The 15,016-nt window shown below is 33.8% G+C and overlaps 1 protein-coding gene across 1 annotated transcript; it reads right to left on the bottom strand.

Annotated features, from left to right (window-relative positions):
- Positions 1-4,073: 4,073 nt before the first annotated feature.
- LOC143621506 (protein FORGETTER 1-like) lies at positions 4,074-13,364 on the bottom strand. The gene is made up of 32 exons (XM_077092913.1): positions 12,835-13,364; positions 11,737-11,802; positions 11,484-11,657; positions 11,284-11,414; positions 11,094-11,170; positions 10,511-10,692; positions 10,252-10,329; positions 8,839-8,971; positions 8,603-8,663; positions 8,447-8,528; positions 8,237-8,365; positions 7,990-8,133; positions 7,821-7,920; positions 7,600-7,731; positions 7,439-7,509; positions 7,185-7,357; positions 7,010-7,103; positions 6,807-6,904; positions 6,590-6,725; positions 6,396-6,502; positions 6,220-6,315; positions 6,034-6,121; positions 5,824-5,944; positions 5,609-5,720; positions 5,402-5,525; positions 5,235-5,312; positions 5,038-5,156; positions 4,907-4,957; positions 4,714-4,816; positions 4,490-4,618; positions 4,295-4,406; positions 4,074-4,211 (listed from the first exon to the last, which is right to left on the bottom strand). Exons 1-32 carry the CDS (start codon positions 13,213-13,215, stop codon positions 4,180-4,182), a joined length of 3,714 nt encoding a protein of 1,237 aa, XP_076949028.1. The 5' UTR covers positions 13,216-13,364; the 3' UTR covers positions 4,074-4,179.
- Between the last annotated feature and the right edge of the window lie 1,652 nt (positions 13,365-15,016).

Raw genomic sequence — 15,016 nt, 5'->3', positions numbered from 1 at the left:
TTATATGAAAATCCTACTCGATTCATTCATTAACATTAACGGTGAAATAAGAAAATAAGAAAATATTAAAATTGACGTTACAGGTTTCTTAGAATAAAATTTTAAAGTCACGGGTAATTGAAAATTAAAGCAAATAAAAGGTGCATCATTGTCGAAGAATTTAGATTTGTATTGTAAACTACAAATTGTTTTTTAAACTGAGATTTAAGCAACAATGAATAACTTTTTATATAAGATTAGTTTCAAATTTGGATTTAAAATTTTCTCGTATGCATTTGAACTCTGGAGAATGTGTATTTTCTTAATTTTCTCGAAACATTTTGTATACATATTGCAAACATGGAAAATACATATTATATATATCTTGGTGTTTAGCATTAAATTATTGAAGTTGAATATTTTAATTATAATCTATATGTATATCGATTTACTATTTGAAGTATATGTCATCTATTTATATGATTTTTTGCTTAGTATAAAGAGTTTTAGCAATAAGAAAATCAATATTTAGTTTTTGATATTTTCTTCTATAACTCAGACCAAAGTGTTTCAGAAACATAAATTTTCACATTAATATAAAAAAAAAATAATTAATCCGGTTAAAAGTCATTTACCATGCTTCCAACAAATGCGAAATCTTTGCTTTTTTTCTATAAGTTGTTAAAATATATATCGATTAATTAAATATTTCAACAACTCCCGTAATATTAACTAATAACGCGGGATTAATATCCCAAATTTAAACATTCCTTATCCAATACTTTCAACTATTATAAGTAAGAATCACTACATTCACTTTATGCAAATTTAAATATTCTAATATTCTCCTAACTCAGTATAATCACTTTTATTTGAACATGACATTAAGGTTAATGTGTCTGTGTCATTTTCCATTAATATGAAATTAAAAAAAATCATTTTGTTATATTTTAATTTCCGGTTTTATATGTTGCTTTATTATACAATTTTTAAGTGTAAAATATAAAATCAAGTAAAAAATTTGTTATACACAGAATATTAATGACATCAAATTTATCAATGATCAATCAGTTTCAAATTCTAAAGATTATAAGGATGACTATATCATCAAAGTTCAGATAATCTGGGTTTTTTGATAATAATGCTTTTGGGATAAACATGAGCAGATGATCTCAAATGACATTATATTAATTGAGTAAAATGTATGATATATTATGTGTATGTATATTTTTTTGTTAGTTTCATGGGTATATTATCATTTAGCAAGGGTTGATATGTACTTGAAGAATCTTAGTTGTCACACAAACAACTATACGTGGCTATATCAAGAGTTATAAGTATACATATATATTACATTATCAAGAGTTACAAGCCGACATGAACTAAAGATTTTGATTTGTGATAAACAATGTATATCAACCAATACAATCACAAATGTAGTGTACAGGGAAGGTTTTACTATTTGTAACATATTTGTGTAATCTTAGTTATGTAATTTATGTAATTTTAATATAAATCGTAACTGTATATAAAAATATGATCATTTTGTTAACTATATTTCACTTAATGGTTAAATCATAAAATTTTCATCATTTGTCCGTGTAATACACGGGCCTCAAACTAGTTTTCTTAATATAAGTGAATTTTCTTCTTAGACTTCCTCTATATATGTTGATTTCCGGTTAAGTTGAAGTCACTAAAACTCCGATTTGGGTTCAAAATGAATATTATCTCTACCAAAAAGCTTTATCTTTTCATTGTATTCTCTTGTTTCATTTGTTTTTTCATAGCCCCTTCCAAGAGTACTAGTGTGAATTGTTTTGGTACGCTGAAATGGGTTGTCGCTATATATGATGGAATTCCAAATTCAACAATCAGTACGCATGTGAAATCCAGGGATGACGATCTAGGGCCTCACGACATAACTTATAATAGTAGTTATACTTTTGAGTTTTGTGCAAATTTCTTTCACAAGACTGTTTTCTGGGCGGATTTTTCATTTGGTACAAAGTTTGTGAATTTTCATGTTTTTGATAATAAAATAGCTGAGACGGTTGGTGGCTCGGTTTTCCAAACAAATCATGTTTTTTGGTTAATGAAAGAAGATGGGTATTACTTGTCGAAGAAGTTAAGAGATTTTAAAGATCAAGGGTGGATCAAAAGAGGGCAATGGTCTTGAGCATTTGTATCGGTTACAAATAAAGTATTCTAATAAAAAAAATATTTATTTTGATATGCTACATACATATTTTTTTTAAGTTCTTACGTGATTTCACCTCTATATTAGTCGGAAAAAAAAACTTTATTTGAATATATATACTCTTGTTAAGTATATGAATAAAAAGTCTGTGATATTTTAAATTAAAAACTAAATAATAAGTAAATTTTATATATAAATTTTAGTTGTTATAAATCATTCCTTTGTAGACATGGTGTTCTTAAACTCTTTGTACTAAATATTAATCAAATTCATGACCTTTAAAAGTTCTTAAACTTTTTAACTTCCAGTGTTTATTGTTTTATCTTGTATACATCATTTGTAATCGTTTCGCTTCTTGCTTTTTATGAGTTCTTCGTTTTTTTCCGTTCAATATATTGGCCTTTAAAACAAAGATACATCAATATATGATGTTTAGAAAATTAATAAGATGAATATGGAAATTAAACAAATATGAATAAAAACATATATTGATATTGAGATAGTGTTGAGTTATAATAAGAAGATTAGCTTTCCTATGAAGGATAGGAAATAATTTGTCCATTCATTTGAGAATTGAATGATTGATATTAGATTAAAGATATCATCAAGTGTAAAACAAGGGTAAGGGCATAATAGGGATAACACATTTGTTGATTTTCTCTCTCCACATGCAAGGCACATGTCAAATTCCCCTATCATTTTAAAACGTCAATAACTTTTTTATACGACATTTTTTTTTCAAAACAATTTCACCATAAAAACGAGTATTTTTTTATCTTTTATATGAGTATCATATTGCTTTATAAAAATAAAAAAAAATCGTGGGTTTTTACAATGTGTGTTTTATCATAATTGTGTTTTACAAAATTGTGTTATACAAGTGTGTTTTATTTTTGCATTGTGTTTTTTACATTGTGTTATTTAATTGTGTTTTCATTGTGTTTTTGTCATTGTGTTTTTATTTTCATAGTGTTTTTTCCATTGTGTTTTTTACATTGTGTCTTTTTCATTGTGTTTTTCATTGTGTTTTATTTTCCAGCGAAATTTCCGAAGACTTTTCCGGCAAGATGATGGCGGTGGGTGGCGGTGGGTGGTGGTAGTTGTAGGAGATGAATGAATATTTAAGTGGGTTTTAATTAAGTGGGTTTTAATTAAGTAGGTTTTTGAAATTAAATTAAGTGGGTTTCAATATTAAGGTAGTAGACTAAAATACCCTCCTTCCTAGCCTTCTTAGAAAAATCAAACTTCTTATTTGATCCTTTCTCTATTGAGATATATTGTCTTCACATTATACATGCAATTATATTTGACTGTAAGTATAATTCTGATGTAAATAAAGATTGATCTAATTTGAATTCAAAAATGAAAAAGTAAATCATAATTTTTTTTAACAGCAAAGGCCAAGACACTAGAGATCATCCTGACAAGCGGATCACAGATCCGGGCAAAAATAGAACGTGATGACTTAGCCCACCCACCTAGGAGGAAACCCACAATTTGAAAAATCCTGTGGCTCACCTGAGTCTCACCTCAAGCAATTTGCCCCTGGTTGAGCCAAGGGGGTTTTCCCAATGTAAATATCCTTTGGGTGGGTGAACCAGGTTATCACGTTTTATTCTTGTGGATATCCCAATTGTTGAATTCCAAATTAAGTCCAATTCATTCACCAAACAAACAGTTTAAGAAAGGAACTTAGATTCCAATTCAGACAAACTCTACAAACCAAACGCGCCTTTAGGACAATCACCAGGCTTTACGGAATAATTATGTCATATGAATTTGCATGCAAAATATCATCAATCATTAGTACAGCTACACATTAACAGTTCATACCTATTAGTATTATCATTAATTAAAAATAATTACAAAAAATGAATACGTGGTGCAAAAGAATAAAAACACAAATTTATCAACTGCAAAAGACTCTCCTGTACTCGGGGATCTTCCCTTTTATGTATCAGATAACAATAAACCAAATTTATTATCCATCATAAACTATCTTAATCATCAATTTCTCGAACCCACGCTAGATCTGTCACAAAACAAAATTCATCAAATTACTATATCTCACAATTCTTAAATACACCACTTTTTCTAAATTATCAAAACAAATACCTTGAAGTACAGATTCTACTACTGCATTTGGAACAAGAAGTCCAACAATTCGCTGACTGTCTGTTGTAGTCTCGATGCGCACAATACGAAGTCTTCTATGACTTAGACGTGCCTGCATTCAATATAAATCAAACATATTACTTATAATTACCAAACGATGACTAAAATGAAAAACTTGGCTAGCATCCGTTATACCTGTTTAGATAGAGCCTTCTCAATGGTACCCCAAACCGGGAGAATAAGGCCACCAAGTACATTAACTTCCTGCTTTCGTCTGCCAACAGTACAAAAGCTTCCAAGCTTACAGTTTGGACCATGCATGCACTGCACATTACCATATACTCGATTAACGAAAAGTTACAATACATGATTCATTAAAATAAAATGGAGAGCAATATTGTATTAGTCAGGTATTATACCTGCTTTGATGAAACTTCATACTCATCCTTCCATCCATTCTGTGCTTTTTCTAATGACACCGTCTTTCTGTATTTGTCCTTCAGCTCGGTTATGGACATCTCCCTGCAAGTTGAAAGAAAACCGTTAGAAGCAAATTATAAAAAGCAAAAAATAATATGTGACAAGTAACACAAAGTTTTGGAGCTTCTATACCTGAGTGTTTCACCAATAGCAGGGCGGAATATCTTAAACATACCAAAAGAACTGAAACATGAAGATGATTAGTTTACTCTATAGCCAGATGTCAGTATAAATCATGAAAATAATTAGTCAAACTTGGATACCCTTCAATTGCCAAAAGAAAGTGCCTTTTTCCAAGCCATTCTCTCTTAGATTCGTAAAATCCTTGGGCCGAAGAAGCAGATTCATCTTTTTGTTTCTCATTGAGCAATGCAGACGCAGCCTATAAAAGAATTACACGATCTTAAAAAAAATACAGAGAAATAATTAAAAGTGAAATTCGGTAAATAAAAATACATACCTCCCAGGTAATACCACGATCCATAATAAAAGTAAACAGAACAGTGGTTGCACCCGACATATGATCGGTATGAACAGTCTGCCAAAAGATACAAGTTAACATTACTTACAGAGTTACAGGCTTACAGCTCAAGTTAAAATGTGTGAAAAGTAAAAAAGATTACATACCTTTGGAGTTCCTTGTAACTCAATAGTGTGGGCTTTCATATCAACGATCCCAGCATCTAAATGCCCTTCAAGGCGTGCATTGTGAAGGAGATGATCAAGGATGCTGACAAACAGCTCAAATAGCCTGCATTGATTAATAATAACAATGTAAACGCCACAAGGCTAAAAATCAAGAGTAAATACTAAAAATCAGGATGAAATAATAACCTGTTTTGGATCTCTGGTGGAAGTCCTAAAAGCCGATTCAGAAAGCGTCCAACGTCGTGCATATCTGAATCAACTATGCGGCCAGAGAACTTTCCTGAATCCTTGCCATTTCCTATACAAAACAATGTAATAAAATATGATTGAGAAAAAACAATAAAAATACATTGAGTATTATAAAAAGAACCAATCAACAAGTGAGCTGCAAAACATAATACCAACAACTGTGTCTCTAACAATGCCAACTGAAACAAGAGCAGCTTTGCCCTTTTCAATAAAATCTCGGATTGTAGCAGGATTGTCAGATGAACAGTTTGGTGGCACAACTGGAAGAGAATCCTGAGATACGAAATTAGAACTTAGAATTGACTAGGGGGGGCCTGCATCAGGTGGCATATCAAAATAATAATATAAAAAGGGATACAAACCTGCTCCATAATTCCCCTATACATCATCAGCAAGGCCTTTTTCCCATACGAACTATCATAGTTATAGGCGCTAAGAGATGGTCCAGCCCTGAAATATAAAGTGTGATTAAAGAACAGTCTCTTTTCTTAAACTATATTATTACAGTATTAATTTAACTATAGTTATACACTGTAACATAAACTTACCGGCGATCCCCCTGTGTTAAAGCTCCAAGTGACTCTAGTCGCTTGGCAACAATTGAAGCAAATCGGCGTTCACCTCCCAGATTTGTGAACAGTAATCTATATGGCATTAAAACCAGATATAAATATAGCATGATACCTATAAAATATAAATTAGTAAACACATTGTCATATCTTACCGATATTCAGGTGCGGAAGCTTGATTTGAACGATGAGTCCTTCCAAATTGCTGAATTGCACGATCGGCGCTCCAAGGTAGTTCTAAAGTTACATGAACCCTTCTTTTCTGATAATAGGAACATTAAGTTAATGTAATAAACTTTGATAAAAATATAATAATAATGATAATGTAACTTGCGTATGTTGTATTTACTTGGTTCAGTGCTCTTCTATCAGCCTGCAAAGAAACGCCTGCTGACCCAGCTTCCGAAATGATGGCAATCAACTTCTTACCGTCCATGAAAAGCTGTTTTTCATGCATGTTGACCATTTCCATAGTTATATCTTTTCTGTATGAACATAAGAGAGTGCGTCAGCTGCTAAAAATAAAAAGTAAACATTATGTTACTAATAATCAAGCATAAACTCACGTGTTTCGTGCCTGGTAAGTGACTCCCTTTCCATTGGAGGACCTAACAAGCATACCTCGTCTGCCTGTTATTTCTGCGACATTACCAGGGCCTCCAAGCTGCAATAAAATGCAAAGTAAAAAAAATGAGAGAGAATATTTGCAATAATAAAAAATTTACATAAACAGATGAACGTGTATAGCAAAACCTTATTCATTAGATACCTGATCAATAATGTCATCCAATGGATTGTTTGGAAGGTCAAAAGAACGGATTATATTCAAAATCTTTGACTTGCGCTCTATGGCAGCATCATATCTAACACATTCCACATAACCTATGTTAAAACATTCAATGTGACGGTTTACAGCAAAAAAGGTAATCCACTTATAAAATTACCTTTTTTGTAATTCGGCTAAATATATATGTCTTGCTTGGAGGTACTCCTCTGTTTTTTCCTTGCATGAATGACAAGACCAATCGGAAGATATTGCATCTGTTTCTGGTGGGACCACACAGGCTGGATGTATAAGTTGACCGCAACATGAACACTGGAGCAATTTCTTTCTTTCCTACATAAAAGATAAATAACCTACCAACAATAAGAGTCATGTACAGATTAACATGCAAGTAACAAGCAGATGCATGTATACCGATTCTGAATTGCATATATTGCATATCTGAAATTCATCATCCGATTCCACAGATTCATTGCCAGAATCAGCTGCTTGGTTGAACAATAAATTAGAGATACCATTAGATAAGTATAAGATTAGCAAGCAAACAGAAAGGCGGGATTTCTGCACAGACTTACATTCTGCCTCTTCAGCACTATCATCATCACTTGCAGGTTTCCATTTTGCAGCTTTCCGAACCCTCCCTTTAAACGAAACATCAGGATTTGCTGAGTGCCTCTTACGTTGAAGTTCCTTCACGCTATCTTCAGCTGCACCAGATAAAATAAAAAGAAAAAATCATGTTAGTAAAATATGAAAATTGTAACTGTAGACACCACATACATAAGCTGAATAACACCTGGCAGAGGTTCAGGCTTTTCAGGCAAAGGATAGTTCTCATCGACAAATTTAAGTAACAGCTCACGAGGTCCAGAAATAAAATCATCAAGTTCATTCCCCTACCAACAAAAAGAATAATCAGAAGGCATGCATCTTTTGTTTAACATGTAAAAGAAAATCATGCTCACATATTTAGTTACTGCGTCCTCGGTTCGTGCCTCCCCAGTACTCTGAAGACCAATAACCACACACTTATTCTCCATTAGTGCCTGCTTAGAAAGGCTTACAACAGCAGGCACTTTTGCTGACATGCATACATACCTAAAGAAATGCTAAAATATAACAGAAGCAACAAAACATATAAACAAATTAAAGTAACCATAGAGAAAACATTCGGTACGTATCTGAATATGGAAAGAGTTTGAACTAGCAAACCTGATGGCTCGCCCAGTATTGTCTCCACAACTGACTAGAACTAGGTTTGTCGTCACCAAGGAATGCACTAGCGGATAACAACTCCACCCTCAATTCAGCCCAAAATTCAGCAGCTTTTTTGTATATCTCCTGAAATAATCAAATTCCAAACGTTGGCATATCTCGTGTATCAATATTTTGCATGTAAAGAAACAGGAAACTGTTTGGTACCGTCATCTTCGCCTCAAGTGGAACCTCGACAACTTCAAATTCTACTCCTTGATAACTCAGAGTCCGACATACATACATCCCTCTGAGAAATAAAATAACCTAATTGATACAGTAATGGGTTACAGAAGCTATATAATATATATGCTAACTGCCAACCTTGCTTTCATATCCATGGCAACAAGTTCAAGTGCTCCTACTCCTCCTTTATCCAAAGCACCTGCATGGAGAATTTTATATAAGACAAAAGTTCATTAACAAAAGAAAAGGTCATGAGTGAATAGATATAGTTAGCATAATACAAACACAAGTACACACAAATACATTATTACTACATGCATATATGCTATAACAGAAAAAGAATATGATATAAGTTCAAGGTAAGGCATTTGAACCTAAAAATTCACAAAAATCATTAAAGGATGTCCCAGCTCCCCATAGACCAAGCCGGACCATGTAACCCAAATTTCTGGGTTCTGATGCACCAGTTGCTGAACAATAAACAACACGTGCTTCAGGTAGTTTTGCCTGTTAAAAATTTGAGCCAACAGAGGATCATGTCACTAAATAATGAAAAAATATTGGTTTAAGAGGCAATTAATACCAAAAAAAAAAAAAAAAAAATTCAAGTGCACTATTGTATTCTCTGTTCAGAAATCAATTGTGCCAACTAATTTGCTACAGTGACAACCTATTTCAGTTTTAATAAACTGAAGATATATCGTGCAGCAATTTATCTCCATTTACGTTTTTGGATCCTGAATTACATCTGTAGTAACAGAACTAGCCCCTACCCCATACTTCGAGGAACAAAGTTCAACCACACCCCAAATAATCATCATCGTCAATCCATGCCAATATGACACCAACACCACTAGGAAATCACCCATGGTAGTTCATTATGTTCTATAAATCATCTCTAAATGTACGTGAGATGCAAGGTGAGAGAGTAAACATACATCTAAGAGAAAATGTGTAAAACTTACGACTAAAAACAAAAGTCTAGACTCTAGTTATGCATGATACATTAGGGCAGAATTTTGTGTTGGCATTTGGCACAAGGATGCCTAGCTCAACATGTAGACATCAAAAATTGGGCATTACATCATGTTTCTAATTAACAAGACTGGGTTTCAGACTTTCAGCAATAAAGCTAGGTTTTAAAAAGCAAGGTGCACAAAAACAATAGAGCTCCCGGAGCCGAGGCGAGAGACGAAGACACACGCATCATGTACGCAAAGTGCTTGGTATTCATATAATATTTATACACTAATTCTGGATGATCTTTACCATAACGTTAATCCTTGAACACCCAAAATTTAGATAGTAAACAAATATATAGTTAATAAACAAAGAATGTCAACGTGCAACCTATAAAATAATGTACTTTGGAAATCATTTGCATAAATAAGTCACAAAAAGATAGTAATGACAACATAGGTAATCATAAAGAAATCAACTGTATGTGCTCCTATGCAACTTAAAATCAGTCAGTTAATGAAATGACCATGAACTCAATGACTATGTTTGTCAGAAATGAGTGTATAAGGACCAACTGATATGTCTCGTCTTTAAAGCAAGTTCCTTGAGAGATATTTGAAATATCTTATTACCAACTTCTTTTAGGCAGAAAATTTCATTAATCTACTCCATCAAGAAAAAGGGGGAAATGAGGGTGCCGTAACAACCCCTAGACAACTCTAGAAACTAATAAAAATTAATAAAAAAACATAATAACAAATAACAGTTTCAAGATCTTCAAAAAACCAAACTAACAGACATTTTCATTATTTCTTGTGAGAACAAACCTGAAGGTCAAGAACCGCTTCACCTGTTCGTGTTGGTTGTCCTCCGGCTTCAGGCACCAGATTTTTGGCCTTGTGGCACTGAAATCAAATAAATAAACTCAGCAATGTAAAACTAATCAGAAACAAAAAAACATGATTTGTTATGCCCCAAAAGAAAAGTGTACACTTCAATGAATGATGTGTACTGAGTTAATGCCTTCGGAAAATTGACTTAAATCATACAAGTGATCACTTCTACAAGAAAAAAAGAAGTTGGCACCTCATCAAACACAATAAGACCATCATATTCTGATCCACACCACTGCACAAGCTGCTGCAATCGAGAACGCCCCTTCTCTGAAGAAGCTATAAGACTGCTGTATGTCAAGAAAACAACACCTTCCCTAATCCCAACAGACTTGGAATCAAGCTTAGAATAAGAGAGCTTGTTCAAAGCATGCACTGCAAAAATATATATATACATTACTGTAACCATAGCCTTGAGTTTTAGCCAATGGTTAGCAAAAGATAAAACAAAGATAGATTTGTATGTTCATCAAACTTTAGTTGCAAGCCATTAGCTATAAATAAAAACAAAATTGTGTCCTCTATGTTGTTATAAGTTTATAGCAGATAGACAATGAAACAGACCTACAAACATCCATCTAATTCTATTGAGCAAGTAAAAATGACATAAGCAAAAAGCAGTGAAATATTATGCAGGACTTGAATATACATACATATATACAAGCATAACACACGCGTATGTGTGTATATAAATATCATAAATGCCCCCTAATATATTTCGTACCTAAGAACGAGAGAAACACTCAAAAGACATACAAACAATTTTATATCAATACCTTCAATGCATGTTGCTCCAACATCATCCAAATCTCTTCTTGCATCGAATTTCAAGTCTGAACCAACAGAAATCCACCTGGAATCATCATGGTTAGCCTTAGCAACATGAACAATTGAACATACATTGCTTATTAATCAAAGATCAATTTGACAACAGCAAGCATATACAGCCACCGATACACAACTTACAATGCTTTTCTCCTCCCTTGCTGCCAATTCTCCCAAATCAGCCCTGCAATTGTACGTCCTTTACCAACACCAGCTCCATCTCCAAGAAAAAACCCTGCCCTAGACCCGTTTTCAAGATGTTGAAGATGTCTCTGTAAACAAAACAAATTACAATGCAAGCATAAAGTTATTAAAGGTTCAATTTTAGTTAAGAAACCAACCTGACAGGCGTAAACAAGTATCTCGATCTGCAAGCATGATAATGCTTTTGTAGTTTCCAAGTAACCCTTTGTTTTAAGATCATATGTGGGTTCAGGTGGTTGTACTGCAGATAATGAAGAAGTTTCCACAACAGGATCTGGATGTGGTGAACCAATAGACAACTTTTGTGGACGCTGCATTTCAATAAAGTCCAAAAATAAGCCCAGAAAACAAGATGGTGTTCGGTCTGAAAACAGAAGTATAAAGACTCACATAGTCAGTAAATGTTTCTCCCACAGGGCCTCCACCATCTTCCTCTCGTTCCACTTCAATAGCTACCTGCAAAGGTTTAACTCAGCAGGTGAGACATAACGAGAATGAAAACAAAAACCTAATTAGAAAATCAAGAACCTACGTTATAGCTTAAAATTCTGTATATTCTTATTTGATATATGAGGTCAAATGCATACATAAAAAATAAACTAATTTCAGTGAAACTCCCAGCATCCTCCATTCATGAAAATTGCACTCACACTACCCTTTTGGTGCATACATGACTACAGCCAAGACCAGAGTTAACACTAGATGTTATCAGTTATCAGGACAATTGTTATTTATATTAATATAAGGTTTTTGTTTAGAGTAACCAAAGTTACACTTTTGATGCCTCTTTCTTTTAAACTATTAATGTAATGAATCCAGAAAACATATGACAGACTTCCAGATTGTTTTAAGCTACTAAGACTACTTCCCAGAACAAGTGCAGAGATGCAAAACTGTATCTAATTTACTTTTCAAAGCTTTACAGCAGCAGCATTATTATACAATGGTAGAGTCTAGCAAATATGAATGTATAAAAACAAAATCCCTAAAAATTCAACAAGTTATCTCCTACTATCTGCAACAAGCAAATTAGGTCAAATTATACAAGGTGTGCATATGTTCAGACAACAAAACCTCACTAATAACAGGATAACAGTAGATGTTATCAGTTATCAGGACAATTATTATTAATATTAATCAAGGTTTCCGTTTACAGTAACCAAAGGTACCCTTCTCATATATATCTCTTAAACCATTAATGTAACGTATCCTGATAGTAAATGAAAGACTTCCAGATTGTTTTAAGTTAATAAGACTAGTTACCAAGACAAGTACAACGACGCTAAACTGTATCTAACAGTGAATGAATCCACCTTTTTATACAAAATAAGAAAATGATAACTGTAATGAAGCAGATTACATATGTATATCTAAATTCACTTTTCAGAACATATACAGCAGTATTATTATTATTATTAAAAGTGGTAGAGTGTAGCAAATTAGGTGAAATTGAATATAGAAAACGAGGTCAACATGTATAAAAAGCACCTCGTTGACTTCTTCAGGAGGCGGAGGATAGAACTGTTTAATCCTGGATAAATCAACGGCGAGTTCCATTTTGCACTGAGGACACGCGAACCGTGACAAGCCGTGAGGAACGTTGAGTATCGCCTTGCAATTAGCGCACGGCAGTTGGATCTTACTCGGATCGATGCCGTGAGCCGGCACCTGAGACGACGGTGGCCGCATCAGCTCCGGCGGCAGCATTTGCGGTAACTGACACGTAGGACACACGAACTCGGTTAGTCCTGGCGCCACGGTTAGTATCATCCGGCAACCGGCGCACCGGACTTGACAGCCGGAATTGAGGAAGGCCGGTGGTCGTTGTGGTGGTGGTAGTGGTGGTGGTGTGACAGGTGGCTGAGACATTTGTTTTCAGTCGGTGAGTGTGAAATTAGGTTAGGTTAGGTATTGGTGGTGTTTGTACGGAAGGCAGTTAACGGTGGATGAATGGTGGTGGATCGGAGAGGTGAGGATTTGCGTGTGATGTCAATTGGCGCCTATGGCTATATTATTATTATCATACCCCCCCCCCCCCTTTGATAATAATAATAATAATAATGCGCTAAGTTTACATTTCAACAAGGTTGCTTACCATACCATCATGTTATGTTATGTTAATGGTTTAGCTTAATTTTAACAAGTTGTTGTTTCCTGTTTTTTAAGTTTTTACTTTGAAAGTTTATAAAATTCAATGCAGGTTTTATAAAATTATACAAAGATATGTTGCTTTATATGGAAAGTAAGGATAAACGGTATACAGGGTAAAGCAACGAGTTTGTCAAGAGCTTTTGAGGGCTGACACGAGTAGAGGTGCACATACCGGTTTCAAACCCTAGCTAAATTGGTTTGGGTTGAAATTGATTTGTTTTGGTCAACAAAAGTCAAAATCGGTTTATGATCGGTTTCGGTTCAGACCGAAACCGGTTTATTGACCGGTTTACCATCGGTTTCTGTGCGGGTTACGATCGGTTTTTTACCAATTTTAGCTAGTTTCAAGTCACTTATCGTTTTTTGGTAGAGAGAATTACAAACTAGTTTCAATCGGCTTCAAAAATGGTTTTTCCATAATCGGTTTCAAACCGGTTCGGTTTCGGTTCGATTTTCAGGTCAGTTCAGTTAACCGGTTTTTTCCCACCTCTAGACACGAGACTTCAGAAGTGTGTAAAACATGTGTACCTTTGTTTTTGAGAGATTTGTCTCATGATTGGACTCGAACGTGATAATATGTGGATTGAATGAGTTTTTTAAGTGAGGTGGCAGATCAGTGTGTGCTCATACACGAGTGTTTGTTGCTTTGTATATAGTCGTTGAATGTGATGCCAATGATAGATGATATTATTTGCTATAATCATATGGGGTTGTTAGGCGATGATGTTTAGTGTTTGTCCAAGTAATGCTAGATTGTGAGGACACGTTTGGTCCAGATTTAGTTCGTGCATACTATGTCTACGTGTTATTGTATCCAAATATGTTAGGCTGGAAGTGGCTCCTTCCACACACGTCAAGTCCGGACACATATTCATCATCAAGTAGTTCACAAGTCTTAGGTATCTTGATTTTTCAATTTGAACGTAATAAAACATCCAATTTGTAAGTGAAACGATGTAACAATTTAGAAACCTATCTTGAGTGTTTACTTTGTTTTCTTTGCGTTGAAATGCTATATACTTACTTGCATAACCATTATTTTCTTATGTTAGTAAATGATATTTTTTAGTTCAAGTAAAAAGTATCTACTATTAATAGTTAGTTTTTTTATTCGCGTATACAATGAATGGAGGTGTTTTATTCCAACTACGTAAATGCTTAAATAACAATATCAACATAGATTGATAAGTCTTCGATATATATCATGTGTATGACTTACTTCAAAATAATACGACCGTCACTCAAAATCTCACTTATTCTATCATTGTACATGGATATGTTATTATTTTTTATTTGAATATAAGCGGTTTCAATTATATGTTCGAGTTATTGATTATATAAAAAGAGGTGATTCATAACCTTTTTAGTTAATAAGCCCAATCATTTGAGCATGTGTATTAATTTTATCAATTGATGGGTTAAAATGTTTAACCCGAACACAACCTATAGATTTATATTTGTCATACTAGTTTGAGCCCCGTGTATTACACGGGGAATTGATGAACATTTTGAAATTTGA

This window comes from Bidens hawaiensis, unplaced genomic scaffold, assembly GCF_021521415.1.
Source record: "Bidens hawaiensis isolate Kalapana, Puna unplaced genomic scaffold, B.hawaiensis_p1.1 tig00002866_1, whole genome shotgun sequence".
Classification (NCBI taxonomy): Eukaryota; Viridiplantae; Streptophyta; class Magnoliopsida; order Asterales; family Asteraceae; genus Bidens; species Bidens hawaiensis.
The sequence above is the reverse complement of the archived record's forward strand: the minus strand, read 5'-3'. Positions and strand labels throughout refer to the sequence as shown.